This window comes from Schistocerca piceifrons, chromosome 8 (assembly GCF_021461385.2).
Source record: "Schistocerca piceifrons isolate TAMUIC-IGC-003096 chromosome 8, iqSchPice1.1, whole genome shotgun sequence".
Lineage (NCBI taxonomy): Eukaryota > Metazoa > Arthropoda > Insecta > Orthoptera > Acrididae > Schistocerca > Schistocerca piceifrons.
The window spans coordinates 2,100,196-2,115,121 of NC_060145.1; the positions used below are offsets into that span (position 1 = coordinate 2,100,196).

Genomic DNA, 14,926 nt, shown 5'->3' on the forward strand with positions numbered 1-14,926 from the left:
ATGACCACTCACAGGCGGCAGCGCCATTTGTGGGGATATATATATATATATATAAAGGTGTGCCAGGCGGATAGCCGTGCAGTCGACGTCGTAAGCAGAGTGATTTAATTGACGTGAGAAATGGCGCGACTATTGGTCTTTGGGCCAAGGGTGGAGAAGCATTTCCGAGTGGATTAGTTTTGCACACTATCGACGTGCCATTGTGGTTAAAGTACACCGTGCGTGAGAGAATCCGTGACCCGGAACAGCCGGCGCTGACGTGGTGCACCGTGGGCCACAGATGACAGCGGTGGGCGGCGGCTGCGGAGACGTGTACGGGCGAACAGACGTGCACCTGTCGAGCAACTGACCGCCCAGATGGAGCAAGGGGCTGCCCACAGTGTCTCCCCGACGACCGTCCAAAGGACCTCGCTGAGAATGGGCGTCGGCAGCAGGCGCCTGGTTCATCCACCCATCGGCTACGATGGCTGGAATTTGCACGCCAGTGGCACATCCGGACGTGACCGGAGGTGACCTTTTCGGATGATTCACTTTTTATGCTCCAACGGGCAGATGGCCGTTGGCGTGCACGGCCCTGCAACAATCGTGGATAGAGTCCACGGCGGAAGGAGGGAGTGTTATGGTGTGGGGAATGTTTTCATGGCATTCTCTGGCCGACATCATTCTGGAAGGCACAATGGATCAACAGAAGGATGCATGTAGCCTTGGGGACCATGTCCATCCCTACGTGCAGTTCCCTGTTTCTCGTCACGATGGCATTTACCAGCAGACCAACGCAACGCGTCACACAGCTTGGAGCGTACGTGCGTGGTTCGAAGAACGCCAAAATCGGTTCACCGCATTCCGTTGGCCACCAAACTCGCCGGGTTTAAACCCAACCGAGAATCTGTGGCACCCAGTCGGTCGCGTTGTTGGCGCCACGGATCCTCAGCCGTGAGCCCGGAGACAGCTGGCCACGGAACTGGCTCACCATCCCTGTCAGTACGAAATTTTCACTCTGCAGCGGAGTGTGCGCTGGTATGAAACTTCCTGGCAGATTAAAACTGTGTGCCGGACGAGGCTCGAACTCGGGACGTTTGCCTTTCCCAGTCAAGCGCTCTACCAACTGAGCTACCCAAGCACGATTCACGATCCGTCCTCACAGCTTCAACTCTGCCAGTACCTCGTCTCCTACCTTCCAGACTTCACATACGCTCTCCTGCGAACCTTGCAGTCGTGCTTGGGTAGCTCAGTTGGTGGAGCACTTGCCTGCTTAAGGCAAAAGTCTTGTCTGCCAGGAAGTTTCATCCCTGTAAATGTGTTTCCAGAACCTGACTGACACTCTACCTACAAAAGGTGGTACTCAGGCTTCTGTCATTAATGAGACTGGAAATTGTAGATATGGTACTTTGGCATGGTGCATAGTCCGTGGAGCGGTATAGCACCTCCCGGTGGACAGATACACTGTTTTGTGAACGGGTTACAATCTTTTAAGACGCGTAGGATAAATGTGTAAAATTTTAAGTCTTCTGCTGCGAATACTGTTGTGGTATTAGAGGGAAATTCATGTTCCTGCTTGCTTAATCTATTGCACAAAATTACTTGCTGAAGCGATTCCGCTCAGTCGAGAACAAAGGGTGTTTTAATTTAGCTAATAATGTTGAGTAATACGACAAAGTTGGGGACTCTGTAACGCCTACCCCGTGGAGGTCACTGGAGAAATATCCGCGATGAAAGCACAACGGTCCTCCGAAATTTTATCGATGGAGTTCGGGTTCACACTGAATATGCTAAAAGGAGATCCTAAATGTTGTCGTTAAAAAGAAAAAGAAAAAAAGAAAAGGAAATGGCAAGTCGTGCACCGCCTACCCAACATACTATAGATAGCTTGCGAAACATAATAGCAGCTCACTTGTCTCACATCTCTTGTCAAATGGAATATTACAACAAAAATTCGTTTTTCTGTGTCCGTGTATCTATAAACGGCGAATCGTTGGCTCGTCCTTTGTGCGAGAATAGACAAACACATTGTCTTCTCGCTAGGAAGTCTTCCGCCCAGTGGCGGTGCTGAGCAGGTTGAAACGCTGCTTCAGTCCGTATTCGGAGCTGTCGAGGCGCCTCGGCCAGTGCCAACAGCGCCCGCGGCCCGACTCCACGCGCTGTCCAAATTCTTGTCGCCAGCCACGCTTCGGCCCGCGAGAGAAGGTCAAACTTCTCTCTGCACCGATGCCAATAATGAAAAGCCCTACTTTCAGAAAGATCCCGAAATCTGACCACTAGACTGGAACATGTACACAGTTCAGTTTACACAACGCGACCAGGCGTATCTTACCAAATTTCGCCAGTAATCTTCGCAACAACAAAACGAGAAGTATTTAAAGCCAACATCTAAAAACAATACGAGAACTTCACACTTCAAGTTTCCACAGAAACAATGGAATTTATTGGCTCCATCTAAAACTCGCCGTAACTGTAAAGGAATACACATTCTCCCAGTTAGTTGGCGGCTGTGCGATTTGACGTAAGCGCCCTGTGTACTGACCGTGTCCAGGCTCACGACACCGCAACACTCGGAAAGCGTCTAAGCAGAAATCCAAGCTCGGGCAAGAGATTGCACTTACAAATGCTTTTAGGCTTTCCGCACTGGAAAAGTAATCTCGTCGATAGAGAACGATCACCATCTGCTGGCTTCCAAAATGATAAATGCGAGTACTTTAAAACAAAATTTCTGCTCCAGAAGGGCGGCCCTGACCCCACGAGGGCCGAGGATTGCGAGAACTCGAGGCTCCTCTGGAATTGTTTGTAACATTTAGCTCTTTGAACCAGTCATCATCAGGAAGAGGACTGAGAAATTCCCACTGGCTCTTCTTGCTCCACGGTTGCGGAATCGTCGTTTGATAAACAACAGAGGCAATGCGATACAACTTGATTTGTTATTTTTATTGGCACTTTTTCGTCATACAATTCCATATCATGTGCCACAAAACGATCGCTTAAGAGCAAAGCACTTTTTCCACAAATATTCGCAAGGAGCACGCTAGAGTGATTCCAACATTAAAAGTAAGTGCGCGTCCGGCCAAGGCAACAAACGGCAGTTGGAACAGAAGCAACACCGGCGCGCGCCGCGCCGCACCGCCCGCTGCCACCCCTCCTATACTCAGCGCCATTTCGAAAAGATTTTCCCTCATTTTCCTTCTACGCTTTGACCCGTACTGTTTTCGCTACTAATTGTAAGAAGCATTCTGTAAAAATCTTGCACTTGGCCTCTTCTGGCGCCGCTCTCACATTAGCGTCCCAAGCGGCGGCTTACGTCACTTGGGCCGAAACCCTAGCAATACAAACGCATTTTTCATAACACACATTACTAAGGGCGGTACTTCACGCCTACCCCAAAAAACTTAAAAAAACAATAAATTCATTGACTGCTGGTGACTTATGTTTAGAACATCTCTTTAAAGAGGTACTGCTGTGTTAATATGAAAATATATTTTAGCACACGCTTAGCAGGGTTAACACATTTTCGGGAATGTGGTCAACCAAGAAAGGATACTTTATGCTCAACTGGAGAAAAAATTGCAAATGCAAATTTCGTCAAATGATGTTGATTTTTACCCACAAGATTCTTTTTAAAAAGAGACTGATGTGTAAGTTAGGTGCCTGAACCTCAAAATATTCAACGTGACTGTCATTGGGGAATGTGACATCTATCACTGAGAAATAAATTTTAGCTTACCAAAAAATGTAAAACTTTTATGGAATCAGGTAGAAGATTTAATTAGAAACAATATCATTTTTTCAAAATTTAAAAGAATAAAGTAATTGACTAGACTACAACAGTTTCTAAAGTTGGGCAAAAATTCCTCCCCCCCCCCCCCCTCCTCCTCCTTCTGCTTGGTACTGCGGGTTTAAACCGGCCCTGCGTGCTCTCCTGCATTTCTTGACACACAACAGTTACTTCCCGCATTGTCGATGCATATGAATATGCTCTCCTGCGCTATATTACGAGTATGGAGATCAAGCTACATAATCTTACAAGATCTAAAGAAGGGAGAGAAATGTTTTATAATAATCTTCAAGCTGTAACTTACATCGTTCCCGAAAGGAGAAAAATCTTGCACATTGGCGACCTCATAGGACGTATTGACGATTCAATTATTCCAGGCATGAAACAAAAATTTAGTGAAACAGAAATAAATGACAATGGAGTGGACTAAATTCATTTATGCAAATTGATCGAACTACGTATTAATAAGACATACTTCGAACATAAGGAGCAGCATAAATACATCTTGAATAATACAACAGCCGGCCGCTGTGGCCGAGCGGTTCTTGGCGCTTCAGTCCGAAACCACGCTGCTGCAGGTTCAAATCCTGCCTCGGGCATGGATGTGTGTGATGTCCTTAGGTTAGTTAGGTTTAAGTAGTTCTATGTTCTATGGGACTGATGACCTCAGACCTTAAGTCCCATAGTCCTTAGAGGCATTTGAACAATTTAATACAAGAGGTCAGTGCGCGATTACTGATTACATTATTACCAATAAAGCTGTTCATTCAAATCAACGGCCAATGTAGGATCGGATAATGGGCTCTTGTATAAATTTAACATGGAACTTGGACCAAAAAACAGAAAAATTAACAGGCTTTTCAAACTGAAGTCGTAGAGGATGAGAGTATTAAGATGTAGTATCAAAATAGATTAAAGGAGAAAACCATTAGAGAAGCTTTAAGTACGATTAAAGTAAATGCAATAGGAGGCAGTACTACAAACGGAACACCCTGGTTAAACCAACATGTTATAAACTAGCTATGCAGAAGAAGAAAACAGTGATATGGGTCTGTAATTCAACAGATTACTTCTATTTCGTTGCTTGGTGTGTCCTACGCAATTTCTCAGTCTTAGGGTACGGATCTTTCGTCGAGGGACTTGTCGGAAATCAGAGCTCGCGAGTGCAATAGTTTGAAAGTGGTTCTACGAACCTTCTGCCTAGCACTTAGTTGTTAATTGTAGTGTTGTCACTTAGATATAGTTGTCGCTAGCCGTGGTGAGCAGAAGTGCGTGCGGGGTGTCGGCTGTGACACGTGTGTGTGATGTGTGCGGCAGGAAGAACGGCGCGCTGCGCACGGTGAAGGCGGCGCGCGAGGTGGTGGTGTGTGCGGGCGCGCTGCACTCGCCGCAGCTGCTGATGCTGAGCGGCGTGGGCGACGCCGGCCAGCTGCGCCGCCTGCGCATCCCGCCGCTGGTGCACGCGCCCGGCGTCGGCCGCAACCTGCAGGACCACGTCTGCCTGGCCGGTGAGTGCCGCCGCGCCGAGCTGCCCGGCTGCTCTCCAGCTGCTCTCCAGCTGCTCTGCAGTCTGCCAGGCCGCTCACTCTCTCCCTCTACCTGCTCGTCCCCAGGCACGGTGTTCACGATGCACCCACCGGCCGGACAGTACCCCGTGGGGCCCGCCTTCGTCGTGCCGCGCATCCTCACGCTGGCCGCCCTCATCAACTTCGCCGTCAACAACAGCGGCCCCTTCTACGCGCTGCCCGAGTGCGAGGCCATGGCCTTCATCAGTACCAAGTAAGGTCACAACCAGACATTCTGTCAATTCGGTAAGGACGCTAGTGCATATGTAACACGTTTCAAAGTCTATGCACGAAACGCTTATGGATCACAGATCACGTCATGGGGAGCAACTTTTTTTTTTAGAGAAACAAGTTTTGCTGTAGTTCTGAGAAACGGCAGGACGTAGGATAGCCACTCTGCGGAGTCTCTGTCTAACACGTGTTGCCTAAAATTAAGTCACCTACCCCGCACAAAAGTTGGTAGACCGAGTCAAATTAAACTTCCTGATTTGCTCCTGAAAAAAAAAAAAAAAACCTTAAATGAAATAGTCGTGTGCCATTGCTGGCGGGGAGGCCCTATCCGGGGAAGTTCGGCCGCCGGTCGCAAGTCTTATTCCAGTCGACGCCTCACTGGCCGACTACCGCGTCGGTGACGATGACGAAAGCATGACGAGTACAGCACAACACGCAGTCCACGAGCGAGGAACAACACCCAGCCCGGCGTGGAATCGAACCCGGGCCCGCTGCGTGGTACGCAAACACGTTACCACTCTACTAAGCAGGCGGACATGCACTTCTTGAATACAGTCTAAGACAGAATAGTACAGCACCGCTGATAAACCAGCGATCTCAACGAACTATCGGAAATTATATCGTCCCGCAAATATCTCAAAAACTGAATTTTTTTATCGAGAGAATGAATCACACTGTTAGTTGTGGGTGGAATCCCAATTATACAGGCAGTCTTTTAGTCATCCTCCTAAAGACAGAGGTAGCAATGTGTCCAGCCAAAGAGCCCAACAGAAGCAATGAATTAATCTCTGGAAATGGTAATAATATATTTCGGAAGTAACATCAAAAGTATTCACTCCCATTTTTCCACATTTTCCTACGTCGATTACATGAGTTTTGCAAGTAAACAATTCTTTTTCCAAAATTGTTCGTCCTAATTGGCCTCGATGTTCCTGAAGACAGAAATAAAGTTGCGGAAACAGTAATCCACTGATACTTATCATTGATATCGTTGAATAGGAATGTGTTACAGCATTCATCGGCCGCATAAAGCGAATCTCTTTCTTTCGTTGGAATGGTAAAGTGTAGTTTGATGAAACTTCAATGATTCGAAACCATAAAAAAACTGATAAATGATCAGACGAACTTGACAAACCACACACTCTTTAAACTTATTGACCACATAATATAACACTAAATATACACATATAACTACAGGCCCCATTTACCGCAACCATTTCCTCCCTGATTCTGTCCTATAAGCACCGTCCTGCCTCATCTCCTTATCCCCCACCAGCCTCCCAAAAAAAAATGTCAACCCACTTACACTACCCTCACGCCTCTACCTAACATTCCAGACAACTTCACTAATTTTCACTCACTCAAACACACACACACACACACACACACACACACACAAAAACACACACACACACACACACACAAAAGTAGTTTCGCAGGTTGGCAACACTCACAACGTGAACGAAGACAAACGAACAGACATTCACACTGTTACTGTGCGTAATGGGAAATAGTTTATCAAAGTCAAGTGTAAATAATGCAGCGCAAGAAATACTGCAGAATGGCAAAAACTGCCAAGTGCAAGTGTGAATCGAAGTCTTTCGATGTCAGCCGCTGCTAGCGAGCAGGGAAGGAGCAGAATATGTAAAGAAACACCGCAAACAACTTGCGCGTCAACTTTATAAACAAAACGATGTTTTAAAACCTAAAAGAACCAAAAATGTACAAACGTATGAATCCAATATGCAGAAATACCACGGAAGATGCTTTGTAAATAAAAGCGGAACGCGTCCTGTGTAAATCTTTTTAATTAAACTGCAGTCAGCTGAAGACGGATAACCAATACTAACACACCGAATGATTGGCTTTATATGCACCTTTAGGGGACAACAAGAAGCTTCCCTTCACGTCATCTAAGAATTCGTTTTTGGTATTACCTATTAATGACATCTCCTCTACGCGTTTGCTTCAGGTGGACTCCGTAATTTTGCCACCTCCTTTTCTGCATAATTTGCTGAATCCGTTTGCCGGCCGGTGTGGCCGAGCGGTTCTAGGCGCTCCAGTCCGGAGCCGCGCTGCTGCTACGGTCGCAGGTTCGAATCCTGCCTCGGGCATGGGTGTGTGTGATGTCCTTAGGTTAGTTAGGTTTAAGTAGTTCTAAGTTCTAGGGGACTGATGACCACAGCAGTTGAGTCCCATAGTGCTCAGAGCCATTTTTGCTCAATCCGTTTAACCAGATCGAAGAAACCTGGAAATTAGTAACGTTCATCTAACTCGCAATTCAGAGCGCCCAGTTGTGTAGATTTCTTCGGTGACGGTGCACTCTCTCTCAGATCACTTCTAAATCTTTCGAATAGTTTTTCTTTCAGACATCTGCCAATTTCATTTCGGCCGATTTTCATACTTCGTGTAATCTTTCTTCCACTTACACACTTCATGTTCAGACTTTATGAAACGAAATCAGCTTTGCATACTGCTTAAGTTTAAGTGTTTTCTTCTTCCTTCGTCGAACACGAAAATGTACATACTTTTCCTTGTCGGTGACAGCTATTGCTGTACATGTTTTCTTTGCGCTTGGGAAGTACTCTGTTTGTTTTGCGCTTTCATTAGGACAACAATCATTGTTAGAATAATAATTCTTGGAACTGCTGTTTCTTCCAACATTTCCAAAATTACCTACGAAATGTCGACATTATTGGAATGAATGTCCAAGAAATTCACCAATAAATGGCGCCGGCCGGAGTGGCCGTGCGGTTCTAGGCGCTACAGTCTGGAACCGAGCGACCGCTACGGTCGCAGGTTCGAATCCTGCCTCGGGCATGGATGTGTGTGATGTGCTTAGGTTAGTTACGTTTAGTTGGTTCTAAGTTCTAGGCGACTGATGACCTCAGAAGTTAAGTCGCATAGTGCTCAGAGCCATTTGAAGCCAATAAATGGCACGTATGTAAGTCTTCATGAAAAGTAAGTGATTTAGATTTCATACCGTGTTCTTCATATTTTATATTGGATTCCACAATACTGTGAAAACCTGGAAGCTGCACAAGGGCAGAAGCTATTAGCAAGTATAAGCGACGAGATCACAAAGAAAATTGATTCAGTTTTATCTCCGTTGATAACATTTAGCGATAGCGCAAAGGCTGATCAGGGGCGACGTTTGGTAGCCTATCTCAAGTTTACATATTCGTCCTTGTTCAAATGGTTCAAATGGCTCTGACCACTATGGGACTTAACATCTATGGTCATCAGTCCCCTAGAACTTAGAACTACTTAACCCTAACTAACCTAAGGACATCACAGAACACCCAGTCATCACGAGGCAGAGAAAATCCCTGTTCCTTGTCCATTTGTTTTTTTTTTTTTTAAGTATCTCAACCGGGCACCTAAATTTTTCTGCAGTGTTGATAATTCCATATTTCATCGGGAATTTTGCGGGGGCATTTTTGATGTATTGCACTGTATTGTATTGTATGGAACTGGGGAGCTAGAAACGACGGCGAGGCTTCGTCCCCGCCGTAGCCCTCAGTGGTTCACAACCCCACAACAGGCCACAGCAGTCCACCCACACCACACCGAATCCAGGGTTATTGCCGCCCCCCCCCCCTCACCCCGGCTAGACACGAGTGTAGCCCCAAATGTTTGCGTGGTAGAGTAATTATGGTGTACGGCTACGTGGAGACAATGTTTGCTCAGCAATCGCCGACATAGTGTAACTGAGGCGGAATAAGGGGAACCAGCCCGCATTCGCCGAGGCAGTTGGAAAACCGCCTTAAAAACCATCCACAGGCTGGCCGGCACACCGGTCCTCGACACTAATCCGACGGGCGGATTCGTGCCGGCGACTGCCACGCCCTCCCGCCCGTAAAGCAAGTGCATTAGACCGCACGGCTAACCGGGAGGGCTATCTTTGATGTAGCTCATGAGTTCTATTTTTTGAAAAGATGTCTACAAGGTCAATTTGCTTGGCGGCTTCTTTTAAAGTTCGATTTGAATTCTATTACTTCCTACGTCGTTTGAAACAATGCCAATGTCATCAACAGAAGCGAGAGTGTCTCCCATGATGCTCTTGGATTTAGTTCAAGTTCTCATCGGATTATAATGGTTCCTATCCATCTGTTTTTCAAGAAAACAGTTGAAAGGCATCGGAGAGATCCCATCGCCCTGTCGGACGCCTGTTTTGATCTCAGACGAAGCTGAGAGGTATCCCAGGAATTTTCTCTTGGAAGTTGTGTCAGCGTAGCTCTAATTAATTAAAAATTTAAGGTCCACCTCATATTCATTGTGGATGTTTAACAGGACTTCGCGGTCTACTGAAATATATGTTTTCTTGAAGTCGTCACACACTGACAATACTGTAGCAATTAATCTGATGATGCTTTTGAAGTTATAATAATAACTTTATTGGAACACTAGCACCGTTTCATATCACCATAAGAAATTCACGGAAACGAAAATGTGGAAAGAAGTACTTACAGTAACAATATACTGGGATATGTGGTGTGCAAAGGATGCTGTTAGTGAAAAACACAACTACTTCAAACACGTTGGGACCTGGTGTTGAACATGTTTCTACCTGTCCAAAGATCAGCTGGAATCTGAAATAAGAAATTGCTGGCATCTCTTAAGGCTGGTACACACTAGGGAAGTATTAGTCAAGTGGCGAGTGATTTAGTTACTAAAAGCGCCTGAACGATATAGTTTAGTAGAGTTAATAAGTAAAACAGTTTAATCGGCCTGATCCCTTAAGCTGAACAGCAGCCGATCAAGTAGCATCTCGCACGCCAGCTCACTTGGCAATGGCGCGCCACAGGACAAGTGTGAACACCACCTGTTCAGTCGCGCGCATTATTGTTCAAATGGCTCTGAGCACTATGGGACTCAACTGCTGGGGTCATTAGTCCTCTAGAACTTAGAACTACTTAAACCTAACTAACCTAAGGACATCACAAACATCCATGCCCGAGGCAGGATTCGAACCTGCGACCGTAGCGGTCTTGCGGTTCCAGACTGCAGCGCCTTTAACCGCACGGCCACTTCGGCCGGCTCGCATTATTGTCTGCCTTGTCATGCTGTTTCCTGTGGGTCAGCAACATGGCTCATTGGAGTGACGATACCACGGTTAATTTTGTTTTTCTATACGGAGAACAGGAGTGCTTGTGGAACGTGAAATGTCCACTGTACAAAAATAAAGCAGTCCGTGCAGACGCAGTCACACACCTGGAAGAGACGATGGGAATACCGGAGTTTCAGAAGAAGGAGAATAAACATAAAATTAAAAGCATCATGTCAGTATATATTGTTACATTCTGAACATCTTACTACACTCCTGGAAATGGAAAAAAGAACACATTGACACCGGTGTGTCAGACCCACCATACTTGCTCCGGACACTGCGAGAGGGCTGTACAAGCAATTATCACACGCACGGCGCAGCGGACACACCAGGAACCGCGGTGTTGGCCGTCGAATGGCGCTAGCTGCGCAGCATTTGTGCACCGCCGCCGTCAGTGTCAGCCAGTTTGCCGTGGCATACAGAGCTCCATCGCAGTCTTTAACACTGGTAGCATGCCGCGACAGCGTGGACGTGAACCGTACGTGCAGTTGACGGACTTTGAGCGAGGGCGTATAGTGGGCATGCGGGAGGCCGGGTGGACGTACCGCCGAATTGCTCAACACGTGGGGCGTGAGGTCTCCACAGTACATCGATGTTGTCGCCAGTGGTCGGCGGAAGGTGCACGTGCCCGTCGACCTGGGACCGGACCGCAGCGACGCACGGATGCACGCCAAGACCGTAGGATCCTACGCACTGCCGTAGGGGACCGCACCGCCACTTCCCAGCAAATTAGGGACACTGTTGCTCCTGGGGTATCGGCGAGGACCATTCGCAACCGTCTCCATGAAGCTGGGCTACGGTCCCGCACACCGTTAGGCTGTCTTCCGCTCACGCCCCAACATCATGCAGCCCGCCTCCAGTGGTGTCGCGACAGGCGTGAATGGATGGACGAATGGAGACGTGTCGTCTTCAGCGATGAGAGTCGCTTCTGCCTTGGTGCCAATGATGGTCGTATGCGTGTTTGGCGCCGTGCAGGTGAGCGCCACAATCAGGACTGCATATGACCGAGGCACACAGGGCCAACACCCGGCATCATGGTGTGGGGAGCGATCTCCTACACTGGCCGTACACCACTGGTGATCGTCGAGGGGACACTGAATAGTGCACGGTACATCCAAACCGTCATCGAACCCATCGTTCTACCATTCCTAGACCGGCAAGGGAACTTGCTGTTCCAACAGGACAATGCACGTCCGCATGTATCCCGTGCCACCCAACGTGCTCTAGAAGGTGTAAGTCAACTACCCTGGCCAGCAAGATCTCCGGATCTGTCCCCCATTGAGCATGTTTGGGACTGGATGAAGCGTCGTCTCACGCGGTCTGCACGTCCAGCACGAACGCTGGTCCAACTGAGGCGCCAGGTGGAAATGGCATGGCAAGCCGTTCCACAGGACTACATCCAGCATCTCTACGATCGTCTCCATGGGAGAATAGCAGCCGGCATTGCTGCGAAAGGTGGATATACACTGTACTAGTGCCGACATTGTGCATGTTCTGTTGCCTGTGTCTATGTGCCTGTGGTTCTGTCAGTGTGATCATGTGATGTATCTGACCCCAGGAATGTGTCAATAAAGTTTCCCCTTCCTGGGACAATGAATTCACGGTGTTCTTATTTCAATTTCCAGGAGTGTAGAACGAGAAGATCGGATGTCTTCTTAGATGAGATCCGTGCACTAGATTTTACTACGCACTTTTTCTAACAGAAAACTAAAGCAGCTTTCGCACATTCTCAGTGTGGAAAAGTATTCTTTCGGGTCTTCAGTTGCGAGCGCTTTCGGAGGGATGTTGGAAGCTCCATGCCAATCCCTTCGGCCAACAGATACACATAAGAGACACTTTAGTCATCAATAATATCAAATGGCTCTCAGCACTATGGGACTTAACTTCTGAGGTCATCAGTCCCCTAGAACTTAGAACTACTTAAACCTAACTAACCTAAGGACATCACACACATCCATGCCCGAGGCAGGATTCGAACCTACGACCGTAGCGGTCTTGCGGTTCCAGACTGAAGCGCCTAGAACCGTTCGGCCACCACGGCCGGCATTTCAATAATATCCTCCTTGAATATTTATAACAGTCTGACAACGCTGGGGTAACTCTTCGATTCCACGACTGTGGAAGTCACGTGATTCTGAGGCGAAGAACTCGTCGAGCCAGGTTTGGAGCGCATCTTCATCCGGAAAGGAACTTCCTTGAAGCTTGTTCCATAGAGAGCGGAAGAGGTGAAAATCCGTGGGCTCAGGATGAGGTGAATAAGGTGGGTGCGGAATGACTTCCCAGGCCAACTTCTGTACAGCGTCTTTTGTCAGTGTGGCAGAATGCGGGCGGGCGTCACCGTGGAGCAGAATCGCTTCACGCAGTCTTCCTGGTCTATGTTATCGGACTGCGCCTGCAAGACGTCCCACTTGTTCACAGTAATGACGCTTACGCCTCGCGGAAGGAACTCCTGGCGCGTCACAGCGTCGCTGTTCCACCAGACGCACGACCTCGTCTTTCATGGATGCGTGCGGCTCTTTGAACGGACAGTCGCTGCTTTGTCTGGGCTCAACCAGTCCTTTCTCTCCCTTATGTTAGGATAAAAAACACCATTTATCGTCACCAGTCACGATGCGGGATACGAATAGTCGGTGTTGTTGACGAGCCAACTGATACGAGCAAGCAGAGATGCACTTATGGCCACCCGCTGATTTTTGTGATTTTGGTTTACAGTACGCGGTAGCCACACAGCCTACTTTTGAACCTTCCCCGTTGCATGCGAATGTCGCACGTTGGTGGAGTGATCGCAGTTCACAGCATTTGCTATTTATGCAGTACACTGAAGTGCGTCATTACGGATTAAGGCGTTCAAACGATCTTCGTCAAAGCCCGAAAGTCTTCCTGAACGTGGAGGGTCACTAACGTCAGAACTGGCCTCCCTAAAACGAGAAAACTGTTTTCTTGCCGTGCTCCGCTCAGTGGCTTTATCCCCACAGACGCCGCAAATGTTTCTGGACGCCACCGCTGTTGCCAACCTCTACTGAACTCAAACAGAAGAATATGTCGGAAATGTTCCGGTTTCTCCACTTGGTATTCCATTTTCTGGAGTCCACAGCTCTACTCACTATCTCTAAATGACAAAATGACAATAAATTAACTCAAATAGCAACACTTAACTAGAAATAAAAAATTAAAATCGATAAATAAACCGACAGTAACCGATACCGACATGCAAAACAAAAACGTTAAGACTTTATGCACCAACCTAATAAATTATCTATGAACGCTCATTTGCTTACTTGCCGTTTAGCCGTCAGCCAGAGCTACAAGATCACATGCTACTTGACTAAGTTATGTATTGTGAACCAGCCTTAAGAAATGCACTGCTGGCCACCCACAACGCAACACCGTGAGGGAAGCACCCAGGTCAGGTGCAATTTTCGGCATGCATCTGCACCGACGACAGACACACGTGACCAGCACTTCAGCGCAGGCGCACATCACGGCCAACACTAGCGCCACCTGCAACCGCTGTGCAAAGGGAAAACAGGCGGCCGTGTGCAAGTATTGGCAATTTTTCTTTCGTGCCGTTGTTTTGCGTTAACAGGTTCAATACGATTTGTAGAAGACAACGAGCGTCTTTCGAGCACATTTCGGAGTTCGACCGAGGAAGAATGGTTGCCTATAGGGATTGCGGATTGTCCTTGTGGGAAATCGGTGACCGTGTCGGACGGAACCAAGCAACTGTGACGCGGATCTGTAATCGCTGAATGCAGGAGGGATCGATTGCACCCACCTCGTTGCACCTCTACGTGTGACGAAAAGCTTATTGTGCGCACGGCAGTGATGGATCGCTCTGCCACATCAAGAGCCATACCACAACAAATTCGGTCTGTTGCGCAACAAGCAGTGTCCGCGCGTACCATCCGATGTCGTCTGCAGCAGAATGGACTATCCAGAAGGGGTCTATAGCTGCGGTTACCGCCGAGTCGACGCCACAGGTGTTTGCACCGTCAACGGTGCGATGAACGGCGGACACGAGCAATTGAACGGCACGACATCGTATTTATCGACGAATCCAGATTCTGCCTGCACCACCACGATGCTCGGATTAGAGTCTGGGGACACCATTGAGCGAAACTGTCGAATTGTTGCCTAGCGCGTCCCCATACCACTCCTGGACCCGGTATTGTGGTTTGGGGCGGTATCGGATTGCATTCCCGCATCCCCTAGTAAGCACATGCCGTTAAGCTTAACAGTCAGCGTTACATCGCTGAA

The 14,926-nt window shown here is 47.8% G+C and overlaps 1 protein-coding gene across 1 annotated transcript in view; it reads left to right on the forward strand.

Moving 5' to 3' along the window:
- The window catches only part of LOC124711471 (glucose dehydrogenase [FAD, quinone]-like), a 69,279-nt gene that overhangs the window by 42,450 nt on the left and 11,903 nt on the right, over positions 1-14,926 (forward strand). The window contains exons 7-8 of the mRNA XM_047241577.1: positions 5,081-5,271; positions 5,377-5,542. Coding sequence (XP_047097533.1) covers positions 5,081-5,271; positions 5,377-5,542 — 357 coding nt within the window. The remainder of the gene's footprint in view (positions 1-5,080; positions 5,272-5,376; positions 5,543-14,926) is intronic.